The 21,424-nt window shown below is 35.2% G+C and overlaps 3 protein-coding genes and 1 pseudogene across 6 annotated transcripts; 3 read left to right on the top strand and 1 right to left on the bottom strand.

Annotated features, from left to right (window-relative positions):
* Positions 1-1,063: 1,063 nt before the first annotated feature.
* Positions 1,064-9,503, top strand: LOC123196335 (probable serine/threonine-protein kinase SIS8). Of its 3 annotated transcripts, XM_044610322.1 has the most exons (14): positions 1,067-1,877; positions 1,953-2,275; positions 3,296-3,733; positions 3,888-3,991; positions 4,439-5,679; positions 5,792-5,832; positions 6,525-6,593; positions 6,945-7,045; positions 7,250-7,328; positions 7,436-7,534; positions 7,642-7,710; positions 8,016-8,065; positions 8,149-8,325; positions 9,007-9,503. In XM_044610322.1, the coding sequence occupies exons 1-14, from the start codon at positions 1,799-1,801 to the stop codon at positions 9,104-9,106; spliced, it is 2,970 nt and encodes a 989-aa protein (XP_044466257.1). In that variant the 5' UTR covers positions 1,067-1,798; the 3' UTR covers positions 9,107-9,503. The 3 variants fall into 3 exon arrangements, with proteins under 3 accessions (XP_044466256.1, XP_044466257.1, XP_044466258.1); XM_044610321.1 differs by having other exon boundaries at positions 1,064-2,275; XM_044610323.1 differs by lacking the exon at positions 1,067-1,877 and having other exon boundaries at positions 2,137-2,275; positions 3,277-3,733.
* A 575-nt stretch (positions 9,504-10,078) lies between these two features.
* On the top strand, positions 10,079-11,257 carry LOC123196338 (peptidyl-prolyl cis-trans isomerase FKBP17-2, chloroplastic). The gene is made up of 3 exons (XM_044610326.1): positions 10,079-10,493; positions 10,604-10,648; positions 10,736-11,257. The coding sequence occupies exons 1-3, from the start codon at positions 10,135-10,137 to the stop codon at positions 11,091-11,093; spliced, it is 762 nt and encodes a 253-aa protein (XP_044466261.1). The 5' UTR covers positions 10,079-10,134; the 3' UTR covers positions 11,094-11,257.
* Positions 11,258-11,653: 396 nt separating this feature from the next.
* Positions 11,654-15,584, top strand: LOC123196337. 2 transcript variants are annotated; one of them, XM_044610324.1, is made up of 10 exons: positions 11,654-12,142; positions 12,242-12,311; positions 12,418-12,485; positions 12,800-12,861; positions 13,115-13,196; positions 13,289-13,522; positions 14,281-14,409; positions 14,496-14,557; positions 14,668-14,784; positions 15,361-15,584. In XM_044610324.1, exons 1-10 carry the CDS (start codon positions 12,092-12,094, stop codon positions 15,407-15,409), a joined length of 924 nt encoding a protein of 307 aa, XP_044466259.1. In that variant the 5' UTR covers positions 11,654-12,091; the 3' UTR covers positions 15,410-15,584. The 2 variants fall into 2 exon arrangements, with proteins under 2 accessions (XP_044466259.1, XP_044466260.1); XM_044610325.1 differs by having other exon boundaries at positions 11,656-12,142; positions 15,367-15,584.
* A 199-nt stretch (positions 15,585-15,783) lies between these two features.
* LOC123196493 lies at positions 15,784-21,360 on the bottom strand (annotated as a pseudogene).
* Positions 21,361-21,424: the final 64 nt, after the last annotated feature.

A 21,424-nucleotide genomic window follows, 5' to 3' on the forward strand; every position in this document is an offset into this window, starting at 1 on the left:
TATATACTACATACAAAATATGCTAAAATTGATATATATAAGCATATGTGGTGAAGTATTATTTTATTTATAATTAAAAATCATATAATGATATATTAACATTTATACTTGTGTTATTGTTATTAGAGTATAAAGTATTAATGAATAAGAAATATATTAAGATAATCTTATATTCGAATTGAATTGATTTAAATTCAATTGTCAACTTGATCAAGTTTGAAACAAGTTGTATTGACATGAGCTCTAACTCAGGCTATGGAAGTGCATTGAGGTCAAACTCAATCAATAAAGTGTTCAATTAAGTAAACTTATAAACATTTTAATTTTACGAATAAGATGTAATCATTCTGTTCAATTTAAAATGACATTTTTGAATTACATTTTCATTATGTAAGCATAGCACAATAGTACCGTTTCGAGGTATAAATTCATTATATCACAAGTGTAATAAAATAATAGTATTTTTCTATATAATTTAGAGATGAAACCACGTTGTTTTTTTGTATCAAACTCAAAATTTTCATATAATATAGAGTTTGAACTCATTTCCTTCAAAACTCGTCAAGTTTAAGCATAGTTTTGAATTTTACTATACTAATATCAGAGTCAAACTCAAAGAGACCTAAACCCTAGTGTGTGTCTTGCTCTAATTCTCTGCTAATTGTGCACATGTAAATTTTAAATATACATAGCAAACTTTGATGCTAAGAAATTGCACGTGGGGTTTACAATTTTATCAAATGAAGTGCATCTGGGAACACATTTTTTCCAGATGTTTGAGTGAAAGACAAAACCAAATAGTATTTATTTTATTTTAAATTATTATTAAAGAAATAATAGTCAAAAATAGCAAAATCCCAACCGTAATTTGCACGTATAATGAAAAGAAAAATGCAAATATAAACATCATTCTTGCATTAAATGAGTGAAAAATAAAATAAAAATCCAATAATAAAAAGAAAGAAAATGTTCTCTTTGGTGAAGTTAGAGATAGATTCTAATGAAGTTAAACTCGAAATTCGATTTGACAACTGCTTGAAGTAATATAGGTTTTCATTCACCAAAATTTCCAACCTTTGCCACCACTGATAACGTGGGCGTATATATATTTGGGGTCCCAAGATTTTGAAGACAAAATAGTTTAAGAGTTTTGGATTGGAGATAATAGAGAGAGAAAGAGACACAGTTCATTTATCTGTTTGTGGACTTTTATAGACGGAGAAGAGATGAGAGTGTAAGAGAAACAGTGAAAAGTTAGTTGTTGTAGTTGTAGTTGTAGTTGTTTTTGCACCAGTTTAACCTTTTATGGGACCTTGAATTCCTTTTGCCTCTAACTCAAGTGGGTCACTCTTTTTTTTTTTATTTGAGGACCTACCATTTCTCCTCTACTCCCACTTGCTCCTCCTCTTAGTTGACTCCTTTTTGCTTCAGTTTCTTCTCTCTTTCTCCTATGCCCTCTTTTATTCTCTTTATCCTAAGAAAGATCTAGTCTTTTATTTTTTTTAAAACTTGTGTTCAAGGTTTAGACTTTGTGTTCAACGTTGAAGATTTCAGTATCTTTGTTTGATGTTCTTTGAACTTTGATTGTTTTGATCTTCAAGAGGGTGGTGTTGTTAAAGGTGGATGTTTATCTTTCGATTTAAGCATCTGGGTGCTTCTGTTGCATAAGTCAAAAGGGTGGTTTTGTGTTGGATTGCTGGTTGAGATTTATTCATGCTTGGCCCAAGACAATGGAGATGTTTATGGCCAGATTTTTATTTCTTTTGCATTGAATACATAAGAAGCTTGTTGAAATAATATGAAGAATCTTCTCAAGAAGCTTCATATCATGTCTAATCCATCGGAAGACTCAGAAGGATCAGCTTCATCAAAGATTAGTAAGTTCCACGAATCATCATCATCATTATCATCCTTTCATAATCCTGAGAATAAATCCATTTCTGGTCTTTCAGATTGGTTTAGTTCAGTTGTACATAAAAAAAGTCCAAGTCCACCATCATCTTCAAATGTGACAAGAACAGAAAGAACAAGTGAGCCTGCTGATTTGGCTAGTGGTAGTGGCTTAGATGTTGTTTTGGATACTGTGAGACGTGACTCAGGGTCCATTAACTCCAGGGATCCTGATATAGAGGAAGAGTATCAGATACAATTGGCTTTGGAGTTGAGTGCAAAGGAGGATCCTGAGGCTGTTCAGATTGAGGCTGTTAAGCAGATTAGTTTAGGTTCTTGTGATCCTGAAAATAGTCCTGCTGAAATTGTTGCATATAGATACTGGGTAAGTTTGCCTTTTCAATTACTATCTCGTAGACTCAAGTCAAGTCCTGTTGCAGTTAATTTCACTAGTTATTGTAACCTTTTTCTGAAGGAAGATTTTCATTACTGCTTCGTTTTTAAAGTCAACTGACATGTTATATTATCAAGGTGTTGATTTTGCCATAAATTTGTTAATTCTTTTTTGATGAAATAATTTGTCTTTACTGTAAAGTTGAGTTAGGAAGAAGAAAGAAATGAATAAAAAGTTCTGGGAAGTTTTCAGAGTCATTCATGTGAATATCATGATACATGTCATTCAGATATGATGAAAGATAGAAACATTAACTCATTAATGTTGCTAGCTTCCTGATGTCATAACCATATTATTGAGAGACATCAAGTTTTTTTAACTAGTTGAAAGAAAGTGGTAATTGTTTCAATGGTTGAGTTTCATTATCTATGAAAATCTAGTTCACAGATACATTGGCCTGAAAAGTGAGTGTGGAGAGACTTTTTTGTGGAGTTGGTAAACGAGTTGACAGAGTAATAGCATTGGGAGGAACAAGAAAAGTTAGATCAGCAATTAGGATAGTCTATTAACATCTTCCACTTTAGGTTATTGGGTGATATTTGTGAATACAATAGAGCTTCCCTTAGCTTGCTATGTAGTTCAATCCTTGGTTACTCATGGACTTTATTACTAACTGAAACTCCAATTGGATGCCCATGTTTGAGATATGGTTGATAGACGTAGATATTGACGTTGGATCCTTACTAATAGCTTAAGCTTGTAGGTTAAGTGGTTCCTTAACAATGATCAGATTAGTAAAGTAATTGATGAAATCTCTTTTGGTTATTAAACATTCAAGTTATATTAACCTTATAAGATACATTCTTCTTTCTTAAGAAGCTGGATATGCATATACTATGTTCTATCTTTAATTGAATGCTTCACAATTGGCATTTGTTTTATGATTTACTTTGCCACATGTTTATTCCTTTCTAACTTATCTCATATCGTAGATTTGTCCGTGCTTCACAGAATTACAATTCTCTTAGCTATGATGACAAGATCTTGGATGGATTTTATGACCTGTATGGAATCCTGATGGCATCCTCCTCAGACAGAATGCCATCCCTTGTTGACTTGCAAGGAACGCCTGTTTCAGATTGTGTCACCTGGGAAGCAGTTTTGGTCAATAGAGCTGCTGATGCAAATTTGTTAAAACTTGAACAAAAGGCCCTTGAGGTGGTTGTCAAGTTAAGATCACAAACTCTAGCTTCTGTGAGCAGTGATTTGGTGCAAAAGCTTGCTGTTTTAGTTGCTGAACACATGGGTGGACCAGTTGGGGATCCTGAAAACATGCTGAGAGGATTTCAAAGTCTTAGTTACAGTTTGAAAGCAACTCTTGGCAGTATGGTTTTGCCACTTGGTTCTCTGACAATTGGTTTGGCTCGTCACCGTGCATTGTTGTTTAAGGTACTTGCTTAACATATTTATTATTTTTTTGGTGGTAAGTTGCACCATTTATTGTCACGTAACTTTTTCACACTCCAAGTTTAAAGGGCCCAAGAGTTCTTAACATTTTCATAATTCTCTTATATACCACTTAATGTTCTATATGGTTATGTAGGTTATTGCTGATAGTGTGAGCATCCCTTGCCGGTTGGTGAAGGGACACCAATATACGGGTTCTGATGATGTGGCAATGAATTTTGTAAGGATCGATGATGGAAGGTAAGTGCTATTAAAATTTTGAAGTTACTGTTTTTCACAATGTAAACAAGTTATCTAGATACCTAGATTTTGGCTCCCTTTATTTGTTTTGTATTGGGACAAGGGATTGAATAATCTTGTATGTCTAGCATCATTCACACGAAAAACATTGAACATTATTTTTTTCATGCATATGATGCTTACGATGTTGTAAACTTGTTTACAAAAATTATTTCATGAGTTCCATTATTATGAGATTCTTGAGTAGGAGAAATCTTCAGTTTGTTGCATACATCTTTTTGTTTTAAAATTAGGTGTAGTTCTTGCATTTGTTCAATTGGATACATGGCTTACCAAGGGTCACATTGCATAAAGTTGGTTCCATTATATTTTTTCATTGTTTGTGTGGTGTTCCAAAGCGTGTACCTCTTTATTAAGGTGAATAATGATAAATAATGTGGATATCAGGGAGTACATTGTTGACCTAATGGCAGATCCTGGAACTCTTATTCCTTCTGATGCAGTTGGGTTACATATAGATTATGATGACTCCTTTTACTCAGCCAGTCCTTTATCAAGAGACATTGACTCATCTCATGTAGCCTCCTCCAGCAGCGGGGTTGGGAGCTCTTTTGAAGAACATTCTGAGTTTGGGATACCTGATAAGAGATCCAGACTCGGGATTTCTGTTGCTATAGCCAGTCATTCTGAAGACACTGGAAAATTTGACACTTCAAATTTTACGGGGACAATCAAAGGTGAGGAAGAATCCAATAAACTTTCTTCCAATGTAGAGAGGGTGCCAGCACGAGAAGTTCCAGGCAGATCTGGTTATCCTTACACACGTGCAAGATCTCCTTCTTGGACTGAGGGTGTTATCTCTCCGGCAGCACATAGAATGAAAGTGAAAGATGTTTCACGGTACATGATTGATGCTGCCAAAGAGAATCCACAATTAGCTCAGAAGCTTCACGATGTGTTGCTTGAAAGTGGTGTTGTTACTCCTCCAAATTTGTTTACTGAAATTTATCAAGAACAATTAGATCCATCCACAGCTGAGGTTGAAATGAAAGATGAATATAAACAGGATATTGGAACCAGGGAAAGTAAGGATCAAGATGATCTGAGTCCAGCTTGTTTTTTGCCTCCGCTACCACGTCATAGAGTGTATTCTAAGGCAACTCCACATTTTGATCAACCTGAGTATCTTAATAAGCCTGCTGAAGGTTTAGGGTTGAATTTTCCTGATATAAGGGAAGTGACTGGACAGCCTACCTCACCACAGTCTGATGTGACACCTGTAAAATATCGAAAAGATGTCCCTGTTGCTGCTGCGGCAGCCGCAGCAGCAGCTGCTGTTGTTGCATCTTCAATGGTAGTAGCTGCAACAAAGTCAAACGCTGACTCAAATATTGAACTTCCTGTGGCTGCTGCAGCCACTGCTACTGCTGCAGCTGTGGTAGCAACAACTGTAGCCGTGACTAAGCAGTATGAACAGGGTGCACGAAGTGATGGAGATACAGATTCTGCTGGTTACGAGCAACGTGGTAGTGGAAGATGCGAACATGGTTCTTTTGGGGCAAATTCAGAAGGTGATAGAGTATCTGATGGATCAGCTGGCAATGATAGCACAAAATCTGATCTTGATGATGTCACAGAATGTGAGATTCCATTGGAGGAAATTACCTTGGGTGAACGTATTGGACTTGGTATGAACTCATACATTATGCTATGTGATACTGTACCCTGTTTCATGTGATAGTTCTTGACCCTAGTTATGGTGACATAAATATCAATTTCTAGCTTATTTTTATGTCTCAGGATCATATGGAGAGGTATATCGTGGGGAATGGCATGGAACAGTAAGTTTTCTCTTGCTGAAACTAACCGTTCTGTTTTTTTTTTCTACTATGAGTCGAATCCAATTATTTCCTTGTTTTGAGGAGCATAAAGTTTTTGTACAATATTAGTATGCTAGAAAGCCAACTAAATAGCCTTTTTAGGCAGATTGGGAAGTGGAATGGTAAGTTAAAGATTAATGTACCTGATAAACAATATACAATAACTTGGATCAAAATTTATATAAACTATTCTAAGATATGAAGGATCGACTAACTGACACATAAACCTTAGATACCTGATTTTTCAAAGTTTTATATTATATTATAATTATTATATATTTGATACCCAAAAATGTTTCTATCTTTCTTAAATGTTCACCTAGTTCTAATATTAGGGCCTACTTCTTTTTGTGTTAGTTTTTAAACTTTGGTACTGTAATATTCACCCTTGGAAATACTACTGCACAATATTTTTGTCCATGGATTGGATATAAGTATTTTGGTGCTCGCGAAATAATTAGCAATGTCTTAATAAGACAATGCATAGTGTAGGATCATTGTACTGTCATGAGATGGTTTGTGGATCTCTTACTTTTGGGTAGAAATTAAATGGTTAAACCTATGCCAAGTTTTTTCCTCCAGACTGACATATGATAATCCCTATTCTTGGAAGGCACATTTTTTAAACTTGTTTTTGCTCTTTGATTTTGTAGGAAGTTGCTGTGAAGAGGTTCCTAGACCAAGATATTTCTGGGGAATCACTTGTAGAATTCGAAAAAGAGGTATAATCTCTCTGTTTCTGTTGCCATCTTAGATGTCAACTTGTCTCATGCTGTCTATAGCAGAACCTGAATAGACTCTTCTGTCACACATGTTACTAAAGATTCTTGAACCTTGTGATTTGCTTATATTCTTGTGCCTGATTTAAAACTCAGGTTAATGATTATATCCTGATTGAACATTTATCATTTTGCAATTTAATTTTAATGTAATCTGGTAATTTTATGCTAATGCTTCTTTCATGGAAAACTTAAATCATATAAAAACTTCCTTTTCTAACACTTTACCTTTATGTCTTGTTAATATAATTTGTATAGTATATTGATTTTCACAAGTTGTGATTTGTTTGTAAGGTCCTACTCATGAGAAAGCTTAGGCACCCAAATGTTGTTCTCTTTATGGGAGCTGTAACTCGTGTTCCAAATCTCTCAATTGTTACGGAATTTCTTCCTAGGTTTGTGTCCATCCTTTACTTTTCTCAAATTTGTGTTATAATCTTGTTTAAAATTTCTGCTGTCATTATGTAGGAGTATTATTAATGGTTGGTAGAAAGTTTATAGAGCTCCAATTGCTTGTGTTTCTTTAACCATTATTAGTTTATTGGGGCTTTATTGTTCATGTTCGATTGGAAAATTAAAGAAGAATTTATGTTTTGCAGAGGTAGTTTGTATAGGTTACTTCATCGGCCCAACAATCAATTAGATGAGCGGAGGCGCTTGAGGATGGCCCTGGACGCTGTAAAAATCCATTATTCTTATGTTGTGTTCCATCACTTTCAGACAAAATGTTCTCTACTTGGTGCATATGGTAATAACTTTTCTCTTTTATATGATTTAACTTTCAGGCTCGGGGAATGAATTACTTGCACAACTGCAATCCAGTAATTGTACATCGTGATTTGAAGTCTCCAAATCTTCTAGTTGATAAAAATTGGGTCGTCAAGGTACCACATCTCTCTTTTGTACACCTGAGCATCTCATATGTCTAAGCCAGTATGATGTGAATTTGCACCTGTAGTTTCATCTCTTACTAATTTCCATCTGGAAATAGGTATGTGATTTTGGATTATCACGGATGAAGAACAGCACATTTCTCTCTTCAAGGTCAACTGCTGGAACGGTAAGCCGTGCTAAAAAACTAGCAGCAGCTGTACTTTCTTTTTATTTGGTATAATTTGTTTATATTTGTTTCATATTATTATTTGCCATTGTCCTCCTTTGGGCTTCCTTTTGGTACTTGAAAACTCTTCTTCTTTCTCTTCCTTACTCATCAAATTCTTACAAGTCTGCAAGATAATCACAATTCTATAACTTACAATGTGTTTTGCCCCATTGATTAATTATTATTTAGTTGTCATTTTTTGATTTAATGTAACCATTGCCGCTGCAAATTAGTAATTTAATTTTTGTGATACTTACATTCAGGCTGAGTGGATGGCTCCAGAAGTGCTCAGAAATGAACCTTCAGATGAAAAGTATGCCTTTTCTCAATCGAACTTGGTATTGTTATTGGACCATTCACACTTCCTCTGTTATAATCTTATGAATATGAATGCAGGTGTGATGTTTATAGTTTTGGAGTCATATTATGGGAGCTATTTACGATGCGACAGCCATGGGGGGGGATGAACCCAATGCAAGTTGTTGGTGCGGTAGGATTTCAACACCGCCGACTGGACATTCCAGATAATATGGATCCAGCAATTGCTGATATAATTCGAAAGTGCTGGCAGACGTGAGTATATTTTAAGTTGTTGCCTTCCAACTGACTATTCTGAACATGCTTGCTTACTAATTAGTTTTCTGCTCTGATATTGTAATTTGAAACATATGTGCTGGTACCTTAAACTGGAGTAGGCATTAATAATCCCGATTGCTTTAGTAGATACACTTATTCCAGTTATTAAACTGAAGGTTTAATGTGTTGCTGGAGTCTGCCATTTGGTTTTCTTATGCTTCTTGTATTTGAAAACCTTCTGTGAACTTCCATGGTCATGCTGAGATGTATGCTTTCTCACTGTGAAAGAGTTGATGAGATCTGTTTTTAAACACTCACTGAAATGAAAAATCAAGCTACCTTAACTCATAACGAACAACCTTTCCATTAACGAAAGCATGCTTGCCTTGTTAAATGTTTGGAGAATCTATGGTGAAAATCTTTCTAGGTTACATTGGCAATATTGATTGTTGATGCGTTGGCTGTCTCATGTGTGCAAAGAATAAACACTCCTGCCTCTCCTTGGCCCAATTCTTCTTCATGGTAGAATAATCTTTGTTCTCCATTGTACCAGTTCTTTAGATTTAGTTGTAAAGATCAGTTTTGTCTGTACCTCTGGAATATTTTTTTGAATTGATGCCATTATCATCGGGCATATTGATTGACATAACTGACATTTGATCTTTTTATAATCTTTAGAGATCCAAGATTAAGGCCAACATTTGCAGAAATAATGGCTGCTCTGAAGCCATTGCAGAAACCTATAACCAGTTCACAAGTGCCTAGACCAATTGCATAAATAGTGACCAAAAGATGGATCAGAGCTCAACGATGTACTGAAAACTCAACAGGGTGAAAATCAAAGTTTGCAGACTGAACCTCGGCTCATGGGATTGCCGAAACATGTTGGAACAGTTATAAGACAAAAAAGATTTGATGCAAGATGATGACTCAAACATATACTCTGAGATGATTGTGATTCTTTCCTTCTTTCTTTCTCATTTTCAACATTCTCCATTTCTCTTTTTGTATTCTTATTGGTGCAGCCTCCACAATCTTGTGTATTTGTTTGTAAAAAGAAAAGAAAGGGTTTAATTGCAATTGTTGTAATCAATGTTTTGGAATTTTCTGTGTTCCAAGTGATACAAAAACTGGAAACCATCAAGGCAGTCATCATTTTTGCATTTAAATCCAAACTGAATACTGTCAAACTAAAATGTGAAAGGTACTAGGACATTTTTACTGACAGTGACTAGTTGAGTTTACATAAGGATTAGTTCAAGTTGAATTTAAATCTGGGATAATCTATTCAAATTTAAGTTTGAGTTTGCTCAAGAAATAAAAGAGTCTCAAAGAGAAAAAAAAGAATTATTAAAGAAGAAAGGAAAGAATTATGGAAGAATAAGAATTATTAGAAAAGAAAAATATTGATGTAACGATGTTAATGAGCCTTTAAACTTAAGTCAAGTTGTTAAGTTTGAGTTTCAACTCAAGTTTGGTTTATTCGAGCAAAACGTAGATTGGAGCCTAAGTCTATTCGACTCAAATCCATCCCCATGTCTATCTATATGAGTAATCCTTAACAGGTAAAAGCTATCAGGGTGACACTCTGATATGTGTAAGGGTAATTCCTCACCCTCTAGATTTCACAGCTGCTAAGCAGTCCCCGGTGAAAAGTGAAAGAGAAACTAAAAATGGGAGGGCCCAAGATTTGCATCCAATCACTTGTAATTTGTAAGGATAAGATTAGAGGAGAAAAACTCTAAAATGGACTGAACAAGATATTTGTAAGTAGCATTTTATCCATTCTGAGAACGGGGAAAAAAAATGGCAACTATCTTTGGATCTCCACCATTTCTCTCTCACCCACTTACAAGAACTCACCATTTTGCTTCTTCATCTCCAACTCCGCCTCCAAATCCATCATCACAACCACAAACTCCAATTCCATCTTCACAATTACGCACAAGCTCATCTGACCAACTGACACCACCACTTACTGTTAATAAGCAACAGAAGCCTGCAAAGCCTGCCACTGTTGAAACTACAGACTGGATAGCTTCAACCTTAACCAGGAGGTTTGGTCTCAGTGCAGGCCTTGCTTGGGCAACTTTTCTGGCTATTGGAGTAATCTCTGAACAGATAAAAACCCGCCTTGAAGTCTCTCAAGAAGCTGCCAATATAAGGTGAGCTAAGCTATCTCACTTCGTAAATTACATATTTATTAATTTTGTATTTCCAGGTTTCCTGGTAGCATCATGTTGAGTTACTGAATCCTGATTAAAATGTTGTGTAGAAATGTTGAAAAGGAAGAGGAAGTGGTGTTGCCTAATGGCATCAGGTAAAATCTGATGGAGTTTAGTTTAAAGATTTGTAGTTCTTTTCCTTATGGGAAAATTACAATGACGATTTGTTGTATTTGAAACAGATACTATGAGTTAAGAGTTGGAGGTGGTGCAGCTCCAAGAACAGGAGACTTGGTGGTGATTGATTTGCAGGGGAAAGTTGAAGGAAGTGGGAAAGTATTTGTGGACACATTTAATGGTGAAAAGAAGAAGCCATTGGCTCTGGTGATGGGTTCAAGGCCTTACAGTAAAGGTATGTGTGAGGGAGTTGAACATGTAATGAGAACAATGAAAGCAGGAGGGAAAAGGAGAGTTATAATTCCTCCCAGTTTAGGGTTTGGAGATCAGGGTGCAGATTTGGGTTCTGATTTGCAAATTCCTCCATTTGCAACTCTTGACTACTTAGTTGAAGTTGATAAAGTCTCCGTTGCCCCAGCTTGAGTTTGTTTAGTCACTTTTTCGCTCATACTTTATCTGTTTTTATTTTGAGAGTCATGAATTTGTTGTACAAAGGGGACACAAAGTTGATCATATAGTCAAGGCAACCCCATGTGTTTGATTGACGAAAAAATTTTGAATTGATAATGCCTCGGATCTTCTCAGAATTTTTTGGCTAAGGGTACTTGAACCAGGACAATTCTGTTAACTTTTTTAACACATAAACGTATTGGAACAAAAACAGTACTATTATTAGTTCCGCATATAACTCATATATTCCTTATTTGCTAAAATTTGTGCACGCGACACACACAATCATTGGATTACACTTTGTCTATTGAATCAAACCTAAAGAGATTCTATCGAATAATTAAAATCATTGGATTACATCATGTATGGTACAATTTCAATTAAATTATATTTTTTAATACGATTTAATTTAAATTATACTAAATAAGATATATTTTAATTAGAATTGTACTTGATTAAATTATACTAAAATAGAATTATAAATCACATCTTTTCGAATGAATTCAATTTGAATTGCGTTGAGGGAGATGTAATATTGGCAAATCACACCTGGTTTGGAGTGAAATCGACGATTGCCAATTTTTTTTTTTCAAAATTTTAGGAAATTGAAAATGACTTTAATGATCTTCTACCGGTAGTTTTTTCCAACATAGCTGCAAATTGGATAGTTTAATAATTCCAGGGCTGGAAATCACAACTCCCCAAACCTTGGGTGCGAAATTATCTACTAGCGTTACGACTCTAGTATAGTAACAAAATTTCCAACTTTGAACTTTGGAAGCTGTTGCTGTTGAGATCCTTCGGACTAGATCCATCGAACAACCTGTCTACAACAAAGAGGATAACCCTGTTTTGATCTCCACCACACAACCCATGAATGAGAAAAGTCATGTTCGGAATCAACACTTTCACTTAATAGAAAGCCACAAACATCGAAACAAAGCACAAAAACGAAGGCATAAGCAGCTTCAATGGGAACCGTTTTGGACTCCCATTTCTTGGCTCTCACTGCCATCGTCACTGTACTTTTAAATTTGTTCGCTTTTACCTTTCTTCCTCTTCAGAATTTGAGGTTCCAAGTGTGATGTTTTGTTTGTTTGTTTGTTTGTTTGCTTTTACAGGTGGGTTATCAGTTTCTTTTCTTTGTGATCACTGCCCTTCTTAAGTTTGATAAAGTCACTGATTTTGCTGGTGGGTATTATCACTCTTTCTTTACTTGTCTTTGTAAGAAAATAAAGGTGCTTAATTGGGATTCTTTTGTTGCTGAGATTTTGTTGTTTTTGTTTTCCTGTTTCAGGAAGCACGAATTTTATTATAATAGCTGTGTTGACTCTGGTTCTCAAAGGGACTTATCATTTTAGACAGGTAAATTTACTCTCTTTATTGATATTCTTTATATGATGAAACAGTACCATGAACTTGATTGGTTTTCGATTAAAAAACTTCCTTTATTTTTTATTTGTAATAAGGGCGGAGAAGAATGAGATAATTTTTATGATTTTATCAGTGAGTCATAACATATGGTTTTGATATTATTCGTGACCGCAGAATGGCCTTAGTTTTGTACAAATCTTGTTGGATATCATTCTACTATAGGTGTTTTTATCTAATGCTTTCATTCCTTTGTACACAAACCCTGTTCAATTTTTCCTGAGATAAAACTTTTTTTCTTTTCGCAGGTAGTCTTGACATTGCTGGTAGTAGTATGGGGTCTTCGTCTAGGTCTCTTTCTTTTAATGAGGTATTCTAGCGTTTCAATAGCAGATTCTTTAACTTTGTGGGGTTTTCTTTTTATATATAATGCATCACTGATCTTTGGGATATCTATGGCACTAAAGTTTGTTTTTTACCTATGCAAGTTATTAGATCTTAATTTATTGATTCTGCCTCTGACATCATTATCTCAAGGTTTAAAACAGAAGGGAATTTGTTTATAGTATTACCACTTTGATTGTTTCGTTTATGATTTAAACTCATTTAGGGTGGTCTTCCAGAATTCTGCAGTGGGGTGAGGATCGACGCTTTGATGAAATGCGTGATAATTTGGGGAAATTAGCTATTTTCTGGATATTTCAGGTATTATATCGCTACCTATATTCACTAATGAGTCAGCTAAAGCTCATTTACCATTTTACATATAATGTACACAAGTTATATATACACTGCAGGCTGTGTGGGTGTGGACTGTGAGTTTACCATTAACAGTGGTCAATGCAAGTGATAGAGATCCATCTCTTCAAGCAGTGGATATAATTGGGTGGATTATGTGGTCTGTGGGTGCTTTTGTTGAAGCTTCCTCTGATCAGCAAAAACTAGCTTTCAAAAAATCTCCACAAAACAGAGGGAAGTGGTGTGATGTTGGATTTTGGAAGTATTCTCGTCATCCAAACTATTTTGGTGAGGTTGGTTCTTTCATTTCTATCAAATGGCACTATTTTTGGATTTGGTGGTGCATGCAATCTTTGTTATAGTCAATGAAGTAGTACAAATCCTATGACAAAATTAAAGAAATTTCACTTACTTTATTGATTTTTTTTAAAATTTTTTTCAGTGGTTGCATGATTGAGTTCCTACTTCATTGTTATTCATTCTAGGGCTCTATTTGTGTAAACACATCAAATCACCTGTATATTTTTTTGCAGCTTGTAGCTGAAAGGCTATCTATAGTTCATTAACTTACTATAAGATGACATTTATATCTATCATCTTCAGTTGTCATTCATAATATTGGTGGCTTCTCTTTCACTTGTTACTATTTGCATTATTGAAATCAGATCTTGTTGGTACACTGATATGCCTTATTTTTGTTCACTGCATTAATAAGTACATGTATACCTTCATAATTTGTTCTATCTGGCTGTGTTTCGGCTGTGAAAATTGTGCTAATCTGTGTTGCTTGTTATGGAGGACCTAGAAGTATAAATGGGATCTCTGTTTGTGCTACTTCTTGACATATGGAAAAAGAGAATTGATATCTCCTGATAAAGGTTGTCGTAGATTTTTACAGTGAGGAAATGATTAAATCTTTTCTTTGCCCTATGAATTTGACTAACTAATGAATTTCATGTAGTCAAAAAGCATACCTTACTGGCTTCTTAACCTTAAATCTATTTTACCTTATTGTCTTGATGTCAATTCTATCTATAAATACTGTGCTCAGATTTTCCTATGGTGGGGAATTTTCATTGCTTCCACGCCTGTACTGGAAGGTGCAGATTGGCTAGTAATAATTGGGCCAATCTTTCTCACATTGTTGCTTCTTTTTGTCAGTGGCATACCATTGCTTGAGGTTTGTGTCGTTGCTTTGAATTTTATTTTTTCAGAATTCATTGCCATGTGACATATGCTATTAATGTTGTACATGAATGGACGCAGGAATCAGCAGACAAGAAGTATGGCAATGTGGCTGCATACAGAGTGTATAAGAAGGCGACAAGGTTAGGTTAATGTTTTGGCCTTCTGTTTTTGTTCTGTGTATATTGGAGGAGGAAGCAACTAAACCTAACATGTTCTGTTCCTTTATCGGCGAATGTGTATTCTGTTTCAGCCCTCTTATTCCATTGCCCCCAGTAGCATACAGTAACTTGCCTTCATGGTTCAAGGAAACTTTTCTCTTTGAATTTCCTTTGTACAACCGCAATCTTCCACAAGACGAGCCACACTGGTAAGACTTCAATGCCTCAAGAAATATTTTTGATATTATTTAATTCTTAATCAGAAGTGAACTAATACATGTGTATGATCATGGTTCTATGGGAATTAAAGCAATATTAGTTGTGCATATTCTTTACATGATTTTTGTTGGCTTAAAACATGTTAAGATGGGCATACATTTAGCTTCTGTTGTGAAACTATGAGAAGGCAAAAAGAAAAAAAAAAGTGCGATACTGCAATATTGCATTTGGTTTGTTGGATTGGATATTAGGAGGAAAGTGATATTTGTGAGACTTGAACCTGAGTTTTTTTGTATGATCACCATACAACATCAGACCAAATTTGTTTTCTGTTGGATTAATTCAGTTTAATATATATGTAAAAAGACTTGGACTGGTCCCTTAACGAGGTAGGTACCCAATTTCAGTATGAAAACATTGATTAAAATGCCAAAAAAAAAAAAAACAAAGTAAACCTGCCTCTCGGGGTGTTTGTCAGACCCTCACCAAGCAAACATTTTGCAATTTTTTTTGTGTTGATTGTTCCATTTACATTTTCCTAACGCAACTTATAATATTTGTGCAAGGTATAGAACAAACAAAGAAGAAAGAAGTGAAGGATTGAAAATGGGTTAGGTCTTGTTTATACTCTTTCTGGGACAAACAAGTTTCAGATATAACTACAATAATACTTTGCTCATTGTTCATCCAAATATTTTTTTATGGTTGTAATATTTCGTCTTGTAATTTGCTTTGCTAAGATCTGGTTAAGGCTTCAAATCTTTAATGGAATCATTTTCCTTTTTTTGTACAAGGTTGCCACAGCAAATGTTGTATTTAAGTTGATTTGCAAGCTGAGTTCAAAAAATCTGTGTTTTAAAACCCAGACCGGCCTGGCTTATTGTTCTAATTTTTGTTTAATATGTTTTAATTGAATTGGATAATAGAAAGAAATTGTTGGCCGTCAGACTGGAATCTCAGTCTGTTTGTAAGGTGACAAACAGTGCATATAATTTGCAATATGTTTTAGGGCACATAATTTTATTTTTGAATTTAAAAAAAAAAACTAGTCAAATTACACCCCAGCCAAAAGGAACCTGTTCAAAATGAGGCAAAAATGAATACAGATATTTATAAAGCGGCAGTGTTATTGATATTCTCCAGGGAAAAGACAGCACCCGATCTGGTCTCATTTGATGAGTTTGAATGTGACATTAGAATGTAAATGACCCAGAAGTGAAGACGTACAAGGTAAACCAAGGACCACAATTTTGCCGCAGGATTACGCCTCAGAAACGCCATACCGGCCAGAAAAATTGAATCCAACTGCAGAACCACAGATCCTATATGCTTTCTACCCGGAACAAATTTTGTCTTCCAAAAGTGGCCTCAACTTTGACTGAGAGAGTCCCCACGCTCCAGATTCCAAATCTCTTGATGAGCTACTGCTCATTGATTTGTCTTCTTGTAGCGACCTTGAAACCGCCTGCAGAATGGATTGGCGCCGCACCTTAATTGAAAACTATCAATTTTGTTTACGAAGAAAATGCATGTATGTATGATAGTTCTGGTGTGAGTATTTATCTCTATTCTGAACAAGAGAGTTGCCTTTTCTGAGGACAGAGCCTCAACCTGATTAAATGAGCATAACTGAAAATGTTAAGACATGATTTTCAATTAACAGCCAGCAAGTCCTCAATTAGTAAAAGGTTCAATCATCATAAGCTAATATAAAAAGGGAAATAGAAAATCCTTGATCTGTCCTTGCTACAAAATGATCAATACGTTACTCTTTGCCAAAGCTAGGCAATGGGAAGTAAAAGGATTATAAATTTGTTTTGGGCAATGACTGGAGGGCGTAAGAGTTCCAGCTATAATTTATTTTCAAAACACCTTACCTCGGAGCTAAAGACAAAACAAGCAGACAACTGAAATAAACAAGCTATGATAACACCTCTAAGGACAAGGCTTTAAAACTCCCGTCTTTCAAATAAATATTTACAGGACATTTTTCAGTCTTTAAATGAGATAAAGATTGATGTCTCTCATTCCATCTAACTAAACAAATACCAAGAATTCCTATCACTAAACTTTGTGATGTCATGGAAGTAATGAGTTTTTTTTTTAAAAAAAAAAAAATACCTGGGCTTGTTTCTGAATTAAATGGTCAGTCAGCCGACCAAGCCTTCACTTCAGCTCAATTTCGACTTCTGATAAATCCTCTATCTCCTTCCTTGTAATTTCTGTCTTCTTCCAGCTTTTTAGCCTAAAATATAACCAATAGATTGAACAAACATCAATAGTACCAACACAATAACAAGGGTATTATCTTAAATCGGTAAACACTTGATATAATGGCAATGCAAGTATAAGTCAAAGCCTGGTAACTGTGAACATTTTATTCGATAGTTTGGATACATGAACTGGGGTGTCAGAGACATGATAACCTAAGACCAGACAAAAAAAGGTGTTTCCTTGCCATTGCACCATTACCATGTCATATAAGCACGCTTCAAGTTTACAAAGCAAAAAATGCCATTGGTATAGGTTAATCTGAGAATTCATGAAAAAGAGCAAATAAACTGGAATAATATAATTTTACATGGACTCATTACTTATTCATAACAAGGTTATAAAAAGTAGTAAATGAATCCAAGTCTGAGTTGAAACAAGCACTATTTGTTAAAAAGCTATAGTTGCCTAAGATGTTATGAATGTTAATATCTCCATATCAACCTGAAACAGAAACATAATAGACCAAGCCATAATAAACAGCTAGCAATTGGCAAAAACTTGCATATGCACTGCAGTCCATTCTAATATTATCAATTTGGAAAATGAGTGATAGCTGAAATAGTCATAGATCTTGAAAGGATGAAAGCTAACCTTAGCTTGCAATTGTATGATTTTATCAGTTATGAATGAGTACTCAGCCTCAAGTATTTCTCGTTCAAATTCAACACCTTTTGAAGCTGCTAACTACATCATTTTCATATAAAATCAGAAGACTACCACAAAATGCTCAAGAATACTTGGATGAAAGAGTAATAAAAAAAGTTAGGAAAGAAAAAGAAAGTAGGGTGATGGGGCACAGCCCTTGCAACTAATAAGAGCACAGACAAATATAACTTGCCTGACTGAGGTAAGTTCCAGTCTGATGAGTATTGGCAATGCTCCTACTGAGTGCTGCAACAAAGAAATGGTGTTTCAAGGATTCATATCTGAAGCTATCAATAAGGCAAGATAAATATTAACACTATGAATGTGGGACTAAAATCTAACATACCAAAACACCTCAACATATATGGTTCAAGTTCCTAATATTTTCAAATTTTCATAAATTGGGAGGGGGGGAAAGCAGCTCTATGACAGGTGCTTTGAAAAATATACATTCATTCTTCATAAACTTTCACATTAGGTCCATAAACACACCACTGTATACTGTCATCAGCATGACAAAGCTGGCAAGAAATCAATCATATTCAAATTCTTACAGCCTCAATAACTAAAGCTTAATGCCAGTACCCCATTCTAAATTAATAAAGTTTGGCTTTTGATCAACCAAAAAAAATTTTCCAATAACAAGTTTCAGTAGTTCGAATTCCCAAAACCCAGTATCTAAATCCTTTCACCCTCTTACTTATATCAGATCTTCATCTAACTTGAATCTATAGTTCCAGTTCTCTAAGCACTTCCTGCTATTTCCTTATGTATTTGGGAAGCCAGCAACAAAGTTTGCTTCGTAACACAGCCTATTCAAGTGCCTTTTTAATTTCATAAACCTGAAGACCGTAAGTAGTCTGGACTCCACCCCTTACTAGCATAGACTCCCTAAATAAGTCCTTAACATGTCAAACACTACATTTTGATAACTTTGGAAAGTGGTTGCACTGCATTGCTATAATTTTGAGGTTCATACCTTCATGAGCAACTTCTTTCAACTCAATTTGTTGTCTGAGTTCTGCCACCTGATCAATCTGAACAACAAAAGCAAGCAATCAAAAATATATAAAGTCTGTAGGCATAACAAAATCTCATAAGTTAAAGCACGAAAATAGGTGACTTATTGATGCCTAGGGATTATGACAATGTTTTTTCACATATAATAATAGTAGAAATCAGAAAAATAGGTCCCAAGAAGACAACTTTCTTTTTTTTTTGGTAGGAATAGACAACAGAATAGAGAAGGTTGTGGATAAGTTAAGCCAGCCATGTAAATTAGAATTGCAGCATACCTCTATTTCAAGTTTATTCTGTATAGTTGCCAGGGATCTCACAAGATCAGCATTTGCAGTCTGCAACCACCATTTATCTTTAGAGACATACAAAATTAACCCTCAATAAACCACATAGCAAGAACTTCAACAAACATTATAAGCCAAATATAAAAGAAAGACAAAAAGTGCCAAATATAAAAGAAAGACAAAAAGTTGATAAACAAGTCCAATTAACGGGTGAACCAGTCACCAGAACAGATTGTAGTACCTCAAGTTTAGCAAGTCGTGCCAGGGCTTCCATTCTAGTATTATTATGTCTCTGTTTTTCCAACTCAACAGCCTCCATTGTCTCCATCATAGTTGTTTGCAGCTCTGACACCTGAAACAAGATTAAAAATAATATTAACAATACTAATAATGCTGGACGATCAAAGAAAATTTGTTCAAATTTAAAAAAGCCAGGTGCTCTCAAGTTTGGGTCAAATGTACAAGTCAGCAACAGTGTAAGTAACCATGTAGACCACAAGTAGAAAATAGTTCTTAAGTTCAGTTATCCTAGATTTAATGAGGTTCTTCTCATGCAACTTTCACTTTAACAAATACAAAGCCATTCTTTGATTGCTAGCTTTCAAAATTATTGATATTAAAAAGAATTAAAGATAAACAGAATCTTATCCTGTTCATCCTCAGAAGAATTGTTGACAGGAAGGATGATGATCACAAAAACTAAATATATCGTATTTCATACTCGTTTCCATGATACATAGCAAACAAGACATCATTTTCTTATTTTCATCAGAGCAAAACAGTACCTTGATCCAACTCGCAAGAATAAAAACAAAGTACCAAATGACATTACCTCTTTTGCTTGTTGTCTTGCTCAATCTTCAAATATTTTCTCCAAGCTCTGCTTCTCTCCCTCCAATCTAGCAATCATATTTTCACGCTCTTTATTGGCCTCCACAGCTTTAGCTGCTGCTTTCCCAGACAAAATCTTCTCCCTCCGCTTCTTCCTTTCTTCCCTCTCATGTTCACTTTCAGACCCAGAAGAGGACCTGGAATCAGACTCTGAATCTGAATCTGAATCCTAATACAAATCAGACCTATTATCTCTTAAAGAAGAAAAATCTCTCTTCGAATCATCTGATACAGAAGTTCTAGATCCTAAGCTAGACACATAATTCCCTCTCACATTACTACTAACGGATCACCAACATCATCCAAACCAATCTTCATGTCAGACAAAGCATCAAGCTTCCCCAGTGCTCACACCAACTCCAGCTGATGACTCTTCTTAACCTCACCATTCTCTCCTCTTCCCTCATCCTGCACTTTCACATCTTGTCCTTCCACATTCTTCCCATCATTTTTCAGTTCAAACTTCGAAGACCTCCCCGAGGAACCTGACTCGTCCCCATCACTCAGCTTTTTCCCACCGTTTACTTTTCTTCCCAAAACAACATCCAACCTCCCACCACCACTGAACCTACTATTACTACCCTTCTGAATCCTATTCCCCAAACCCCCCAATTTCCTAACATTGGCCTGACTTGCAGGCTTATCGGGTATACTAAGTAGCTGAGTCCAGTCACCGTCAGTGAGAGAAGACTTAGGTTTTGAATCTGGATTTGGATTTGGATTTGGAATAGGATTAGAATTACTAACTGGATTGTTTGTACTAGGAGCTTTGAATTTACTAGGATCAATCCCCAATTTGCCTCTATAATCATCATTTACTTGCGTTTTCTTCTTCAATTGATCCTTTAAAGACACACTGCCATTGCTTTTACTTGGTTGATCGATTTTTAGATCATCAGATCGAGGGTTTTCGCCCTTGCGGAGCGACTCCGCTGCTTGCTGATCGATCTGAGCCGTTCATTGATCAATTCAGTTCACAAATTAACAATGAACGCCATGCTAAACATTCATAAGAAATCACTCTCACGCGAAACAAGCACAATGCATAAAATTACAGAACTAAAAATTTTAAAAAAATTAAAAATGGAAAAAGGAAAATAAACCTGCTGAAGGAAAGTTTCGGCGACTTTGAGTTTGTTGGAGATCCAATTCGCCATTGTAGTTTGCAATTTTTTTTTTTCTTTTTTTAATTTGAGAAGAAACTATTTGATTTTATTTATTCATTCATTTTAGATCTTCTGTTTTCAAGTATGTATGTTTGTGTGTGTGTGTATATATATATGTATATATAAAATCTTCATTGGAGTTTGATTTTGGTCACAAAGGAGTCTAGCGCAACGAGTTTTGATGGAACTGATATCGATATAAAGAGTCAAAATGGACTGAAGAAGAAAGAGGCGGCAAACTGTCAAAGTGATAATATCAGTGATATAGCTTCTGATTCTCTTAACCGCACAAATTGGGTCAGGGTGCGATTCAACTCAAGTCTAATACTTTTCAAAAAAATTTTGTATTC

The sequence above is a fragment of the Mangifera indica genome, chromosome 14 (genome assembly GCF_011075055.1).
Source record: "Mangifera indica cultivar Alphonso chromosome 14, CATAS_Mindica_2.1, whole genome shotgun sequence".
Lineage (NCBI taxonomy): Eukaryota > Viridiplantae > Streptophyta > Magnoliopsida > Sapindales > Anacardiaceae > Mangifera > Mangifera indica.